This window comes from Melanotaenia boesemani, chromosome 7 (assembly GCF_017639745.1).
Source record: "Melanotaenia boesemani isolate fMelBoe1 chromosome 7, fMelBoe1.pri, whole genome shotgun sequence".
In the NCBI taxonomy this organism is placed as follows: Eukaryota; Metazoa; Chordata; class Actinopteri; order Atheriniformes; family Melanotaeniidae; genus Melanotaenia; species Melanotaenia boesemani.
This window is the reverse complement of record NC_055688.1, coordinates 27072235-27089662: the sequence shown is the minus strand read 5'-3', so window position 1 is coordinate 27089662 and position 17428 is coordinate 27072235. Positions and strand designations below refer to the sequence as shown.

Below are 17428 nucleotides of genomic sequence, written 5' to 3'. Positions count from 1 at the left end.
GTTTGATTTCATTATGTGTGAAAATAAACTCAATAAACAAATAATGTAAAATGTAATCATCTAAAGCAAACATGCATGCAACATGGACATTTACTGTTTAGATATTTTAAATATGGTAATTTTGAAATTTTTATTTAAATGGATAGCCCCTTGTGATGCAACATCTCGTTTTCAAGGGGGTCAGTAATAAAACATCCTCAGTATGAATTTTTTGCCAAAACATACCCAAACATACAAAAAAGGAAACAAGGATCACTTTGAAAATAATTTTCCATTGATTTATTGATTGATGATGCCAGTTTTTGTCTGTAAAACAGTGTATAAAATACCATAATAAAGATATAAATCAATCTCTTTAGGCCCATAAAAAACAAACAAAAATAATCAGTTAAATACATATTATTATCACGATAAAATCCACACAAACAGCTGACCAAAAAGTATTAAAAGTTACAATGCATCATTTGTTGCCTGACGTGATTACTCTTCCAATAAGACCAATAATGCTTTTCTAAAGAAGTGCAGATTGTTTTTTTTTTAAAGGGGGTGGGGGTCATTCTGCAATGAGCTTCGAACAATATATTTTAATTAAAATAAAATATAAAATACGAAAATAAGATTATGGACTACAACCCCTTCATGTACAATAATGAATTTAAAAGGAAATATACAAAAGCGAGATTGTTATGACTATTTTGTAATTATACAAAAACAGTAACACCCCGCCCCCCTTTCTATGGACAAGATAAATTCATAAAATAAGAAGAGAAAATAATCACCATGTGATTGTGTACATTCATAATGCACATTTGGTGCCCATATTGCACAGTTATAAACACTTCATTGTACCATTTCAATGTTTTTCTGTTATACCCGTGACGTGTTTGGCTCAAGTCACGATTTTAAAAAGGCACAGCAGGTTAAAGTGTTGTCTTCATAGGTTGTTCCACAAGACCTCAATGGTACAGTCCATTCTGCAGCAGTGGATTGGTCAGATTTCACATTTTTCTACTTTTAAATTCATCATATCTTGTACTTTCTTTCATCCATCACTTTCTTTCAGTCTCACTACTTCAGCTCATCCACACAAATAAACCCAGGCTCCATACTTCCCCTGTCACACAATCACGCACACATTCACCCCCCCCACCCACACACACACACACAGAATATTTGATTGCACAACTGAACTGTAAATTTCGTAAAGCCACTTCTCTTATCTTCTGGGCTTTCTGAACAGCAATTATTCCACCGTTACAGACTTGGCCAAGTTTCTGGGACAATCAACCTGGAAAAAAATAAATACATAAACAAATTACACGTGATTACATGAGACTGAACACTTTGGCAATATGTTGACATCATGACATCATATTAGGATAGGTGGATGTAACATTGGCATGATATAGATTTCGCTATCAAAGTAGGACTCATTAAGTACACTCATCACACAGTAACTAAGGAACATGAGCTTTTCTTACAATGAGAAATGCTTTAACAGGCTACGAAAGATGGAGACATGAGTAAACAGCTCCCATTGAGGCATGGAAAAAAAGCACACACTGATGTCCAGAACTACACATATATACTCGATGAATCTACTCTGTACCTACAGTGTGGCTATGTGACTAACACTATGCAACGACTTGCAAAAATTATCACACTGTTGATATATTTGCCCTACAACATGGAATTAAAATGGATATTTGGAGGGTTTTTATGATTTGATTTGATTTGATTCCCAGTCTAAACAGATTTTCCTCACAAAATTCCCTGTATTCATCACCATCCATGATGATGAAAACCATTCCCACAGCATGATGCTGCCACCACCATTCCTCACTGTGGGGATGGTGTTCTTGGAGTGATGGTTTTTGTAGACATAACATTTCCTGTGACAACCAAAAAGTTCAATTTTAGGCTCATCTGAACAGATGACCTATTTTCTCTTTTTTCTTCGCATCCATACTTCATTCCATCAGATTGAAATGTAAAATGTACCACTGAGGCTTGTGGTGGTCGCGATGCAAACCAGGAAAAATAACCCCCCAGGTTTCTAACTAAACCCACCAATCTTTGATTGTGTGGATTTCATGGGATACTGTAATGTTTTTATAGTGATTGTGGCCACAGACTGTTGTAATGAGGAACATGATCAGTACTGCACTGCTACAAACAACTGCATGGGGACTCTGGCATATCAACAATGGTTGTCCAATCACCTGATCAATCACCTGATCAAGGTGAGTATTGTAATATTTTCAGAAACTAAGCCTGCTTACCATGCTAACCTGCATGATCAGTCTTTTTTTAAATCTTTCTTTCTTTTCTGAGACAAAGTTTGATATATAATCATCTGCAGGCAAAAGGCTTGCAAAGTCTTGTGTGACTCAATCAAATTTGATCCAAAAGTTGAAATCAGATTTTAATACCTTTAGATTCACTCATGGGCAAAAAAAAAAACAAAAAAACAAACAAACTTTGAGATCAGTGTTTTCCAGAAATATTTCAGGTAAAAACAAGTGTCTTGGTCCCCTTACATTTATAGGCTCTATATATGATGATTATATATGATTTATCTTATTCCTGGAGCTCCCAACTATAGGGCAAATTAGCAGATAAAATCTTCTTAAAGTTTTGGTTGGTAAAAACTCGACAACTTACATCATATCCACGCAGAACAGCCAAGTGGAATGAAAGCAGCTGCAGGGGGATGACACTAAGGACACCCTGGAGACAGTCCACAGTTTGTGGCAGCTCAATGGTCTGGTAGGCATTCTTGGTCACATCAGAATCGCCCTGGCAACAGATGATGATAGGTCGACCCTATTGGGAGACAGAAGCCAAGATGGGAAGCATTTATATTAATGGTTGGATTTGTAGAGGTGCACTTCGGGTGTGTGCGTCATTGTCTGCACAGCATTTCAGTGAATGTGTTTTCCAGGCTTTACCGATCTGGCAGAGACTTGCTGCAGAGCATTCTGACACTTTATATAGCAGGCATCACGCATGATGACCATGATGATGGGCATGTGCTTGTCTATAAGTGCCAGAGGACCATGCTTCAGCTCTCCGGCCAGGATGCCCTCCGAGTGCATGTACGTGATCTCTTTAATTTTCTGCATCAAAATAAAGAAAAGTGGCTCAGAGCACTATGATAACATCACAACCGTTGAATTATTTAAAGCTGTTATTCTAAACTAGTTTTCATATTACACAAGAAGAAATTAATTGTAGTTTGACAAATTTTTGTGAATCATTTTAAAAACTCACCAGCGCCCCCTCAAGACAGGTAGCGTAATTGTAACCTCGGCCCATAACCAGAAGGGACCTTTGCTGATATAATTCATTGGCAATGGTCTTAATCTTTTCATCCAGTGACAACACCTTTCTTATCAGTTCTGTGTGGGTGGAAAATGAAAAATTGTTTAAGCAAATGTCTCTAGGTGAGTGTACACAGCACCTCAGCCAGTTAAACAAAGCAGCTTTAACCTTTCTCCTGAACTGTGACACTTAATCTCTTCTTATCTGTGTGTCTCACTTTGCAGTGTTGCACAAATTATCATAGAAGCTATCCTAAATTGTGGAAAACTGTTATTTAATTAACTGCAGTGTAGACTATTTTCAGGTGATGAAACTCTGGTTTCCTGATAGACTGTTTATTGCTTTGCTTTAACTGTTATCAGCTCACACAAAAAATGTGGCGATGCTCTTTAAGAAACGAAAAACAGAAAACCAAAGGTGCTCATTTCATTTGCATGACTACAAACTAACTGTACATTGAATGAAATTATATTATTTTTGTCAATGGCATGATCTTTATGTCGTGCTCAAATTTTGACACGTGTGCTGTTGATTGCCGCACACATTGTTGGGAAGCAAAATCTACATTATCTTCTCCTCCATCAGTACTGAATGACCTTCACCACTGTGGGTAAAAGGGCAAATGAGGATGAGTGAACTGGATGAACCAGTACAGCATTGACTCATGGACATGAATTCATCCTAAATGACTGATAGGAAAGATCCTGCAGCATTATACTGCAAAGTGGCAGGAAGAGCACAGCTCTGCAAAAAGTAGATCTAACTGCAAACTGCCAGACAAACCACACGTTGTGGGCCTTTCAAATCTAACCCTGGATATACTGGATTCATTTTTTCTTCCTATAAATTTCATCATGTTGAGGTTAAGATAGAATTTGAGAAACCTTATGCTTTTTTCCTTAGGATAATTACTCGGGTTTTGATGTTTTGATTAACTCATTTGAATTAACTACTCAAGTATAAGGTCAAGGTGGAGAGAAAACATTAAATAGGTTTTAAATAAATCATAAGGATTTATTGGTGTTTTCTGCCATTTAATTTAATATGAGGAAATCCTAATTAGGTTTAAATGAACATCCTAACTTAAGGTACTTTGTACACGTGGCTAAAATAGTTCAGCATCTGTGTCCACATTTAAAGATGTTATGTACATGTTGACCACAGAGGTTCTTTCATTTTGTTGGAACACTGACCAGGTAGCACCTTGAGGCTGCTGATTATCTCCAGTCTTCTCGTCTGCAGGGAGAGTCTGTCCTCACTCATCATTAAGCCAAACATGATGAGTGCCACAAACTGACTGGTATATGCCTGGATCACACACACAGGAGACACTTCTATAACACCCCAAGTCATTTTAAAATAGACAGTGTAACAGTAGTAGAGTTAATTTTTATTAAATGACTCTAGTTGTCTGTATTATACCATCAAACACAAGGTTTGCAAAACAGAGCAAAAACATAGATAGGGAACTTAAATGATGCTTAAAGGCATTTAAAATAATAAATACACAGAAGTAAAGGTTTTGAAAAGATTTAATTAACCCATGAATGTGGAATGTAAACCGTACCTTAGTGCTAGCGACTCCTATCTCTGGCCCAGCATTGATGTGGACTCCACAGTCAGTTTCTCTGCAAATGGAGCTTCCCACGGTGTTGGTTACACCAGCTGTCAGAGCACCACGCTCTTTGCAGTAGCGCAGTGCCATCAGAGTGTCCGCGGTCTCACCTGATGGTGCGGGGCAGAATGAAAATGTATGTTCATGATAAAGAAGTAAGTAACACTATCAGCAGGTTTCGCCTGAGACCTGACAGCATGAAGAGATTTTTTTAAAGACAGTTTCAAGGTTTTTGTCTTCTACAGCAAAAACAACAAAAAACATGTTCTGATTAACAGTAACAGCCAACAGTGGAGATAATTGCAAGCTATTGTAACCTGATTGGCTGATGAAAAAGCAAACGTCGTCTCTGAAGACAGGTGTGTTGCGGTCCAGGAAGTCACTTGCCAGCTCCACCATGACAGGCAGCTCTGTCAGCTCCTCCAGGATCTGTCTGGTCTGAAGAGGGGGCAAATTTAAACAGCTCCTTTATTATTATCATCTAGCTTCATTCAAGTACTGTTTATACTCCTAAATACTGTACATCACATGAAATATCACCATCACTCCCACACATGCTGAAGTGATAAGTCAGTGGTGCCACTCACAGCGACTGCAGCATGGAAACTGGTGCCACAACCGATCACAATTAGCCGTCGGCAACGTTTGATCTCCTTCAGGTGGTCCTTCAGCCCTCCGAGAACCACTTAGGACACATTAACGACAGTTACATTTATATAACTTTAGAATGGGACACTCCCCATTGATATGCAGAACACTACACATGTTTTAAACAAATTTGGACAGGTCCCAGATCACCTGTGTTGGTGTCGAAACAAATCCGGCCTCTCATAGTGTTAAATACTGACTCTGGCTGCTCAAAGATCTCCTTCTGCATGAAGGCATCAAAGTTTCCTGCAAAAGGAAGAGGGAGAGATAAGTTGAGCTGCCTCCCATACTTTGTGATACATTCTGAATGTTTTCCCCTGAAAAGATGAAAGAAAATAGAGATTTCTGGAGATGAGATGAAAATTTATGGAGTGTGTTGTAACTTATTCAGCCAGCAGAGGGCAAGCAAGTATCAGTTTATCAGACTTTATTCAAAACCCTGATCTGTTTTAATGTCTTTTGTTGAAGCCAAACCACTTGTCAAAACGAAACTAAAATAAAACTAATGAAGTGTCATTATATTGGACACATATATAAAATGTTTTCCCTCAATTATCTGACCTTTCATGATCTGCTGCAGCTCCATCTGCAGGGTCTGAATGGCTCTCACTGGATCTTCGCCTGCCTGCCGGTTTATCCTGTGGATTGAGAGATTCCCTCCTCTTACAGCTGCAATGTCATTATCCTCCAGGTACAGCACTTTGTTGGTGTGCTCAATTATGGCACTGTGGGAACAGAAACCACAAGAAAGAGAGCAACAGATGTGAATTTTTCTAATATTTTTAATCACATTTGAGATATAGAGTAGCAAATAAGAAGGAAAATGGGACAAACAACAGTTCAATAACATGGCTTCATGTTGGATTCAGTACAGCAGACACAGATAATTGTTTCCTCACCTTGCATCAGATGCAAAGTAATACTCCACAGGTCTGCCATCCCCCACAGAGTTAATGGCATTGGGGCAGTCAGTCCGGTTATGGCTGTTCTTCTCTTGGACTCCCTCCTTAAGATGAGCTGCAGATCCAAAAGTCAAGGGTCAGTGGTGGCACTTTTTAGGGACTAAACTAAACTCCTTCTCAGTTCCCAGATGTGAAAGTTTATAAAGTAAAAAATAAAATAGAATCAAACATCTTTATTGTTAAAACATTCAGCCATGAGTATGGTAGACACAATAGACACAATAAACACATCTTCAATGACACTGGGTTACTGAATGTTTTCCCTTGTGTTACATTTAATTTGAACGTTAATTTTTGTTTAATTTTGTTGTTCATTTCAGCAGCATATTTAAAGCATTAACACATATATTTAGCAGCTTTGCAGCACAAGAGAATATAATGAAGTAACTTTCGAAAAGCACAAATTACTGCCAATTTTTTATTTTTATTAGAAAGTGTCTGAAGGATACCAAGATCAGAAAGTAAGATATTTTTCATAGCTGCATTGGATGATGGGGATGATGGAGGGAGGGCTAAAGACGATTTGCCAGCCAAACGTAGAGGGTGACCCACAGTACTGCCCATCAAGGAAAATATGTTCAGCATTTAGATAAGCATAAAAGAAGGTTATAGGCTAATGTCAATAAGCTAATCAATTCTCTCTTTTTGCGATTCACCATAATTTCATGCACAAATCAAATGTTTTGAAATGACATTTGCATAGTTTTCACCGAAAAGCTGTTTCTCCATTTATGTGTTGTTAACAAGAGGAGGATTTAAAGAAACTTTAAAGCCCAGTTTCCTCCATTAAATCCTCAAAGCACCAAGATTTTTTCCCCTAACCTGAAACCACCTAACCCTGCTTTGGACTTTGCACCAGTTTAACTCGAGCCATAGACAACCAAAGATTTAGCTGATAAGACAGTGAAGGCACACGGCAGCATGGCAGAAGCAAAGAAACAAACGAAACAAGCAGGTTGTTGCTTCCTATAGTCATGAATAAAACAATTCAACTAAAACACTGAGTATTAAACAGAATTAAACAGAAACTCTTAGTGTAGTAGTGCCTCTACTTGTAAGAATTCAGTGATTTTCAATCAGACTTTTTGACAGCATCTAAGTTTCCAAAAGATTAACAACTTGAAAACTCCACACAGATGTCCCATGGCAACCTTTCAGGGAAGTGGCTTTCTAAGAAAGTCCTGTTATTGCATGAACAGACAGCAGAGGTCCAAGACAGTTTGTGCAACTTCAACATTTGGCCAGGATAATCCTTTTGGCAAACAGAGTGGATTTGTTTCCCTAGGCTGCATCTGATTAGAAATCAGAACAGTCAAATTAAATTATAACCCAGCAGGACAATTCTCCTTTTCCCTCAAAATATTTGTCATTTATGAAGTTTTATGTAGTAGTCTGTCAGATTTTTTGCACTATGATAAGCTACAGTCCACATCACTCAGCCAACAGAGCCATTGTAGTGCTTCATTTCATACATACTTAACCAGTGAGCTAAGATTAACCACAACAAGACAACACTATGAAAATCTCATTTAGCACAAAAGCTCCATGTGTGGTCCAAAAATGATTAAAACACATCACTTAGTCCCTTACACACTATCCTGCTATTGTCCTGCATCCTATTAGTGGTTATAGGTGCAGCCAAACAGATATTTACTTTTTACTTCTATTTGAATTAGCAGAAACTCAGTGTCTTAGATATTTCTTCATTTGGTCTATATTTAAACAGAAGTAAGTCCCATTTTCCAGATCTATACTGTCTATTCCTGAATACACTAAAAGCAGAGTTCCGTTCACGAGTCAAATCTGAATGCTAATGCATTGTGAGTTTTGCTTATTAAATGCACGATCTGAAGATTCAAAACCCTGCCATTTTTTTTTTTATGTAATCCAGGTACAAAAATTGGCTTAAAAAGTAGTGCAGCTGAGCTCACTAAAAGACTCAGACACTAGAGCACTATGTAATGTTTCATTAATCTTTTAAACTCCTTGACAAAGCAAGCAGGTTTCGAACTTCATTGATTAGTAAAGCTATAATAGCTGACTGAGCATTTTTTATAATCTATTATGTCTTTAAATGAAAACATATTCTCTCAGGTGATGAATCCTTAGCTCTGCATACTGCTGTGAGTGTGTGTTTTTACATCATGCATTTTTGCAGAGATCTAAGGAGCAGAGTAAGCGGATAATGGCTAACAAGAGGAAAAATGAGGCTCACAGCTGTTGTACTGGACGGGGATGTGCTCAGTCGGCAGCTCATGCTCACTTCGCACACCGATGAGCAGCGGACTTCCTCTCCTGCCGAGACAAGAATGAAGCCGGTGGAGGAGAAGGGGTGGAGAGAGGGATAAGGACAAAGAGTGTGGGTTAGTGAGTGAGGGATTAGCCTTTCTACACACACAACACTGTCAAATTCAATCACACATGGTGCTTTCTAACCTGACATCCAAATGTCATTCCAAATAAAACAGGTTTTTCTCACTTTACCTATCTATCCATTTCCTTTTTCATCACTGTCTTAGTGCTGCTTCCTGTGATTCTGTACACAATCCTGGGGTTGAGTTTATCCACTTGTTTTAAATCTCTTCTAAAATGCTAGATCTTGAACATTTGACAAATAAACTGATCCTCCACTGGTTTACATCACGTTTAGTCTTTTTTGAGAGTTCCTGGACTTAGTCACTGCATCCTGATTGGCTACTGAATCCATGTGGACTCTCCTTTTGGCTGTGGAGGTTAAGAAGGTACAATTGCATACCACAGATAAGAAAGGAAGACTAAGAAGAATCAATTCAATATTAACACACTATGAAAACCAATCCTTTGTGAGGCAATTTGGTCATTATGACACTAGCTGTTGGGAAACAAGGGGCCTCTCCTTACTTCTCATTTTTCTTATGTCTGGATCCATCTTTTCTTTCTGCTTAGCATTTCTCCAGGGCCATACTGACGCAAGGCCTCTGACTACTTTAGTGGGTGTGGGGCTTCCAAACAGAAACATGTGGTCGCTATCCAATACAATATTTACGCTAATCATGAGATGGGAGAAAAGGAAGCAAATGGATTATAGATAGAAGATTAGGAAGCAGACATCACTTCAGCAAAGGGTCTATGTTTCAGCTTTCATATTAATCCTACTTATTTAGATGCATATAGCCTGGTGCATATTTTAAGAACACATTTCAGTTTAGTCTCAAACACATAAAAGTATCGCAGTGATGTTAAAGCTGTTAGGATCTGTGGGTTTAGGTTTGTGTTTTTGTTAGTGTTGCTGTTGTCTAAGTTGCTGTCTTGTTTCTTGTTTTATTTTGTAGGGTTTTCCTCTTGTGTATTCTGTTAGCTTCACTTTCTGTTCATCAGCATACCTGGTTTAATTTGCTACTTTGCTTGTCCTGCTCCTTGTTAGTTCACCACACTATATTTTCATTAAATCATCCGTTCCTGCATCTGTCTGCCTCTTGCCTTGTCAGTCCTTGTTTTTGGGTCCACATCCTCCACACATTGTGACAGAAATATTGTTTAGGTTTTAGGTTTTGACTAATCATTCATTTTAAAGCTTAAATAGTAATTAAACAGACATAAAGAGAAGCAGGATTATATTAAATTACTTTTAAGCATGAAATTGCAGAGTTGGTGGAAAAAGAGAAGATCTTGCAAAGAGGGAAAATAGAAGAGCCATAAAAATAGAGTAGCACATGTAAAGAAAGGCTGGGCCCTGATAATAAAGAATGGGAGGTGACTACCATAACTAGATAACTACAAATATTTACACTTTGCTCCATCTTGGCTGAAAATGCGTAAGATCCAAACCATAAAACTTCAATGATTAGCACATGCTATGCTATGTCCAGAATACTTCCTTTAGGAATTGCAGGCACATAGCTGATAACTAAGATGGCAAAGGTTCCTGATGTGGGCAGCATGTCTGATGAGAGGTAATCTTGATAACAGCAGAGTTGCCGGGCAACTTTGCATAAACCACCCCCCCCCAGCCCACCTTTATCAGTCTCCAATATCAGTGATAGGTTACTGACCAAGGAAAGATATGACGTCTAATAAAATCTTGAGAAGTAATTAACCTGGCCCATTTCCCAGAGATAAAACAGGAAACTGGTCTCTGGGTTAATGAGTCACAGATGAAGCAGTGACAGCTCAGGAGCCAGAGGCCCAGAAGGGAGACGGGGAACCTTATTTCAACCCCTGGTCTTAAGAAGCAGATAATGCTGACACACACCGCCAGATAGGAATGAACTCATGTTCACATGAACAATTAAACAACAACATATTTGCCCATGATTGTAAGCAAAGTATGTTCCAGTCATGTCACATTCACAGTGTAAACTAAGATAAGCCACAAGGTATAAATCAAACAGGGCCTCTTTTAATCATATTTTATCTTGTTTCATAGTAACAAGAATGATTCATGAGCAGATGGGCAATATGAGAAGTGAAACATCAGGGCAGTGTGTGTAAATGTGTGCTTACTAACCTGGTAGACACTGCCTCTCCAGGGTAATGACGGCTTTTAAACACCAACGCAAAGGCTCCCTCCTAACACAGAAGAAAACCCCAATTTAAACCAGTTTAATGAAAAGATGAGAAGACATAAATGTTGGCATGAACTCTTAGAGCAAGGGAGGAGAAACTATTATTCATGAAAGAATAGCTGGGTTTGATAAATAAGCTGAAGGGGTGTCTTTGAGAGTGCTGGAAAGAGCCAGCAGGAAGGCTCGGGTAGGGGGAGTTAAGCGGAATAAGGACATCTATTGTATAACATTATCTATATTTTGAAAGCTCTGGCTACAAGGCAGCTTGTGGTTTTAACTGAAGCAGAGCTGCTGGGAGTTTGATTGTAGTGGGGAGCAGGGATAAGCAAGCATGGAGCAGGAGGTGAGCAGAGGAAGTGATTGGTGTGAGTTTGACTATCTGGTTCCCATTACTCTCAATACAAACTGTATGTTTTGGCCTCCTCCTCACTGAGTGTGAAGCATTGCTCACATAATGGAAAAGAAAGCCTTGCTCAATCTCACCCCCAAAAAACAGATTTCTATGAGTGATGATGTCACTTGTGATGCTGTTGGGACTGTTACCATGGAAAACAAGTGTACTGTTTTTATTGGACAGGAAATTTACACAGTTTCACACAGTGAGTAAAAACTCATATAATTGTGTATGACTGGTCAAAGATACACTTTATGACACCACACAGAAAACTGCTTATAAAAATTTCCATAATTTTGTCTGAAGAGAGACAAAATAAAACTACTGGTGTTAAACATTAGTGAACAAAAGAAGTGTGAGATGAAAACGAGGGCCTTGTCTGTGCTGCTGTGAATTGGGCTAAATGAGTAACTCACCAGCTGCTGGATGACCCTCTCTACCAGCATGGAGAAGGTGACGCTGTCGTTCTCTCGGTTGTCATAAACATATTTGATCAGTTTTGGGATCACCTCTGTGTCCGTCTCTGACTCAAACTCATATCCTTTGGTGATCTGAAGAGGATAGAGGAGAATATTTGTATGAAGACACCAGAAAACCTGAGAACCTAAGGGTTTTCTGGATTTTTATACCACCATACTTGATCAAAAACTGGCCTCTATGCTCCAACCCCTCCATTTTAGTGAAGTTAGGTGCCCCTTTTAATTCAGTAGTTTTCATCTAGCCCTTCATCCAGGACATTGGGTATATCTGGATGGAGGGCTACACTACCTCTACTAAATGATACGTTACTGCTCCAGGGCAAGTGGTAGGGTAAACGGAAGGAAAATATCTTTACATGACATCAGATTCTGAAGGGAAAATAAACTCAGAGCTATGAATTCTTTAAACATCAGAAAAGGTTTAAACTTACAACTTTCACTTTCATTTCATGACCTCTTTGTTTGTTCTGTGAGAAGTCTGACATGGTGTGTCAGCATACGTTTGATGAGACATAGCATGTTTCCAAAAAAGTTGAATCCAATTTTGTAAAAGTTAAACCCCTTTGGGGAACCACATTAATGCTCACAGAATCTGATTTCATTCTTTCACATTCACAAACATAACATGGAACATCGGCCTTTAAAAAAAACCCCAAACAATGGCTGATGGCTGATTTTAATTCATCCATATGTTAACAAATTAAAAACTTTGATTTTGTAAAACATAGTTAAAAAAATTCCTCAGGTGAGGGGAGATTTAACCTGAAGTGAATCTTTTAAAAAGAAATCTTAAGTTGCTTTGTTTTTTTTCTTTTTTTTTATCAGCAAAAATACAATTACTTCTACTGAGCAGCATCCTTTTAATTTTTAGATGTATGGTTCTGGTAGTGGTTTAAAACTGGAGTTTCATGATAGAGGTTTGTATATTTATCTAAGCAATAACTTTTGCTTAAAGTATATTGTGGCAACAAATTAATTTTTATAATTTTAATTCTTAACAATGTGCATATGGGTAAGATATCATCCCCTCATGGCTTGTTTATGTGGTTGTGCAGTACACAAACCAAATTTTTCAAACAAACCCAGGTTAATACACATATTAAATGTCAGCCTGCACTGCATATGCGGCTAGACTGTACAAGTGTTGGTACTTATAAGTCCTGATACAACGTTCACATCACCTAAATGTATTAGCGTGTCACAGAGGAGTTAACAAAGAAGCTTTCCACTATAAAAATTAAGCCTCTGAAACCAGTATGACCTTTCACATAAGAGGTGCGTCAATAATGGCTGAATGCCATGCTTGCGCTGAAGCATTACTTGTGTAGGAGGAATTTCGAGTGATGTGATGTGTTACCAGGTATTCCTTCAGCTCTTTGTAGTTGGTTATGATGCCATTGTGGATGACGACAAACTCTGAGGAAAAGGTAGTAAGGGTAAAAGAAGCGTTAGAGAGGAGGCAGAAGATCATTTGCATTTATTTGTAACTGAAGGACTCTATAAACTATACAAAGAAATAAAATAAAGACACCACGCCTAACAAAAATATTTCACTTTGTGGAGAAGCAAGTTTACCAAGATAGCTCCTTCTGACAAAGTAGCCGTCAAAGGCCTTTGTTTTGTTTTACCACAATAACAAGGTAAAAATAAATAACTAAAAATATCACAGTCTTTCTGACTTTCTATAGCAAAAATCCTATGTTACGTGATAAAAAGTTACATTTTAGACTTTTATGGCCACACACGGGCTGGTCTAAAGGCGAAACACATAAGTGACACACCCTTCAACACTAATCCAAAAGGATGTGTTTTTTTTTATAAGAACAGAGGGTGTGTAGAGGTGGTGAAGGTAATAAAATTGTGTTACTTTGTCATTTCAATGCCAATGCAATGGCTATTAGCCATAGAGGTCATTTCTGACAATGAAATAATGCAAAGCATGAGAACCAGTGTGTCACCATGGCTTTTAAACGCATTAACAATGAGTATGTGAGAATGCAAGAAAACATAATAGAGCATCTTACCGTTGTCCTTGTCAGAGCGCTGAGGATGGCTGTTGACAGGGCTCGGCTCACCGTGTGTGGCCCAGCGAGTGTGAGCCAGTCCAAAGTGTGTGTACAGCTCCGTGTCGAGTTCCAGTGAGTCTTTCTCTGAACAAGCAAAACACAACATATGCTTGCATTTTTATAATGTGGACAGAATTCAGGGGAAATCTAAAGAAGATAACACAACCAAAGACATCCAAGACAGAGGCTGTTCTGTCTTCACAAAATGATTTAAAATACAAGAAATAATAATCAAATGTGCAGAAACTTACTGTATAGCTCCTCATCCAGAGCCTTGACCTTCCCCTTCTTTTTGATCAAGCAGATAGAGTTGTTGTTGATCTCAGTGGTTGTCTTGTTAGGGCCATCTACAGCAATACCTGCAGTCAGACAGAGGGGATAGCTGACTTTAGACTCCATACAAATAGTTTCTGTAGTTTTTAAGAATCATTTCTAGAATAACTTGTCAATGCATATGTGTGCGCAGATCACAATCTGTTTCCAGTCACTTTGTAGGAATCTTCTCTATAGGAGTGATAAAGCGAAAGGTTATGTCAGGTTTAAGGTCGTGTTAGGATTAGGTGTTGGCAAGCAGCAATTATGATTGAGGTTGGAGCAAATATAATAAAATTAATGCAAGTCAGTGTGATATCTCGTTATATCCTGAACAAATGTCTGTGTAAAGCATTTCATCCTGTTCTAACAGGATGAACAAACAGAAAATGCATGTGTGTGTCTGGGTGTGACTTTGTGGTAAATGGACTTATATAGCGCTTTTCCAGTCAGTTTGACCACTCAAAGCGCTTTACACTACTTATCACATTCACACCCCAATAGGCACATCGGGAGGCAACGTGGGGTTAAGTGTCTTGCCCAAGGACAGTTCGGCATGTAGTCAGTGGAATCCTGGAATCGATCCGCCTACCTTCCAGTTGAAAGACAACAGCTCTTCCTCCTGAGCTACAGCCGCCCATATTAAATACCCAGGTTACAAAAGTCTCTGAGTTAGAAGTCTTCATTTATTTAGGATGACTTTGTTCTTTTTTCCTGTTGTATCTCCAATCAGTACATGCAGGAAATGTTTGATTGGAAGAAAAATCCCACCTGTTGATGCAATAAGTCAGACCGTTTTCCGAGTTGAAAATAAACCAGAATTATCCTTCATAATGCATCAGTTAATCTGATGTCCCTTATTGTTGCAGTTGCGTGATTGCAATCTCAGCAGGTGTCACCTGTTACACCAGTTTTATTCTTTCCAGATGATGTTTTGTCCTCAACTGGAATGCTTTCACATTTATGCCCAGAGTTCACATAATCAGGATTGATTTTATTGCAGTACCAAACCTACAAGAAAGTACAATGTTTTATTGCTCTTAGTTCCGCATGTCATATGAAAGTCAAAGGACTGGACACAATTAACCAAACATTTTCAGTCAGTAGGCCACTTCTTACAAGTTTGATAGTAAATTTATTTGTTTTATTGCAGAGATTTCTAATTTTAAGAGCAGGTGCTGACAAGGACTGCTAAAAGCTTCTGTGCAACTTGTCTGTATGTGTGTTGGTGTTTGTGTGTGCCAATGTGAAGCTGAGTATCCTACCTGCTGAATCGTACCCTCTGTACTCCAGCCTCTGCAGTCCCTTCACCAGCGTCTCATATATCTCCTTTCTGGTGCGAGACACTCGGTAATTTAGGTAGGCAAAGATTCCTTTTAAAGAAGGAGATGCAGAAACATAAGTCCTCTGAGAGTTTACTCAACTGCAAAGGCTGCAGTAGTATCTTTTATCTGCTTTCGCTTGGTACTCATATCTATGAAGGACAAGTCCCACAACTTGAGATAAAGGAACAATTGGGAGAGCAAACAGTCATCAATTTCACATTGATAATCAGTGTTTTATTAGCTTAAGTCTGTTTCTTACAACCAGCTGTATACATTTTAACCTGTGTCAGCTTTATTCATGAATTTATTCATCCATTCATCATTTCTATTTTTGGGAAACCGGCAAAATAAACATCAAGGTACATTCAAAAGCATGAGTTATGTCAGTGTATGCTTTTCAGGTTTATAAATTCAGGATAAGTTCTCTTATTTTTTATTATTTTTTTTAAACTTATTTATTTATTTTTCCTTTTGTGTACAGTGACCTTGGGTGTAGAAAGGCACCAAGAAATAAAATGTATTATTATTATTATTATTTATCAACACATTGATATAGTCACAGAAATACTGAGGATAAGTATAATGTCGTCTGAAGCATTGGAAACACGGCTGTGTGTGGTTTATGTGTGTGTGTGTGTGTGTGTGAGAGAGAGAGAGAGAGAGAGAGAGAGAGAGAGAGAGAGAGAGAGAGAGAGAGAGAGGAATGTTCCGGGCAGCTCCGCTCCCGCAGGCACACAGCTGGCCATTGACGGACGCACATTGCGCGCAGTGTTGGAGCAGCCAGGTAGACAGGGTGCGGTAAAACCCTCAAATGCCCTGTCTCCTCCTACTCTTACTCTTTGCAGAGACGATATGACTGTTAAAGATTTACTTTCGGCCGTAAACTTCCCACGGATAAAGAGTGCGAGACGTAAGATTGTCAAAATGTTCGAGATGAACATTGAGTTATCTACACGGTACGCTGCTCAGGACACAAGATCATAACTATTAAATAAGACTTATTTACATTTAGTAGACTATTTGGTGACTGTGACTTCCCTGTCCTGTAGTTTACATTCGTAAAGGCACTGACGCGTAGCAGTTGAGCGCAAGGCACACGAATGCACACAGATCAGATGACAGACATCAAACCAACAGATATTTTCCGGGAATAACTATCAACAATAAAACTAGAATATCAATAACGTAACTATTTGCGTTCTGACCATTTTTGCCATTTGGTCGCTTTCTCACTCAAATGAGTGACTGATGTCTGCCTCGAGAAATACAAACAATTATTTCCAACTATTTCATATACACGTAACTGACTAAAAACAAATCTTACCACACATTATTCATGCGCCGCTGGACACGGTTCTGTAAGAAGACGACTTGTAGTTTCCCTGTTGAAGTGATGCTTCAGTCTCTGTTAAATCTGGATGAAACGCACGCTCATGCACACTCCCCTTTTTATCAATGTAGTGTTTCCTGGAGAGACAGCTGCCCCACCTCCTCTAAGGCCTGCCCCCCCGTCCTGTTACCGCCCTGCAGAAGCACAGGTTTTAACACCTCATCTGAATGAATGGATGGGGTGGCCACTCAGGTTGTCATCCACAGATTTGAACCCCAGTCTGTCAAACATAGATGGCCACTTCAGTGACTACCATCCTACCACTCTTTTGGTTTGCTTTTCATTTTTGATTTATTCTAACCTGTTGAGTCAACATGAACCTTTTTCTCCAAACAGTCTATAAATGAATAATATTAGAGGAGAATCAGA

General features: G+C 38.7%; 1 protein-coding gene across 1 annotated transcript; it reads right to left on the bottom strand.

Moving 5' to 3' along the window:
* Positions 1 to 484: 484 nt before the first annotated feature.
* gfpt2 (glutamine-fructose-6-phosphate transaminase 2) lies at positions 485 to 17115 on the bottom strand. The gene is made up of 19 exons (XM_041989878.1): positions 16994 to 17115; positions 15610 to 15717; positions 14284 to 14391; positions 13991 to 14116; positions 13324 to 13382; positions 11904 to 12038; positions 11036 to 11097; positions 8765 to 8844; positions 6487 to 6604; positions 6149 to 6312; positions 5738 to 5833; positions 5527 to 5624; positions 5257 to 5377; positions 4892 to 5049; positions 4518 to 4632; positions 3274 to 3401; positions 2952 to 3119; positions 2665 to 2826; positions 485 to 1288 (listed from the first exon to the last, which is right to left on the bottom strand). Exons 1-19 carry the CDS (start codon positions 16998 to 17000, stop codon positions 1244 to 1246), a joined length of 2058 nt encoding a protein of 685 aa, XP_041845812.1. The 5' UTR covers positions 17001 to 17115; the 3' UTR covers positions 485 to 1243.
* Positions 17116 to 17428: the final 313 nt, after the last annotated feature.

Excerpts from the sequence above, each read along its gene's own strand:
- gfpt2 (XM_041989878.1), bottom strand. Across the intron at positions 5,625-5,737 it reads TTGTTTCGACACCAACACAG|TGGTTCTCGGAGGGCTGAAG; the intron begins GTGATCTGGGAC and ends ATGTGTCCTAAG. Across the intron at positions 5,378-5,526 it reads GTTTCCATGCTGCAGTCGCT|ACCAGACAGATCCTGGAGGA; the intron begins GTGAGTGGCACC and ends CCCCCTCTTCAG.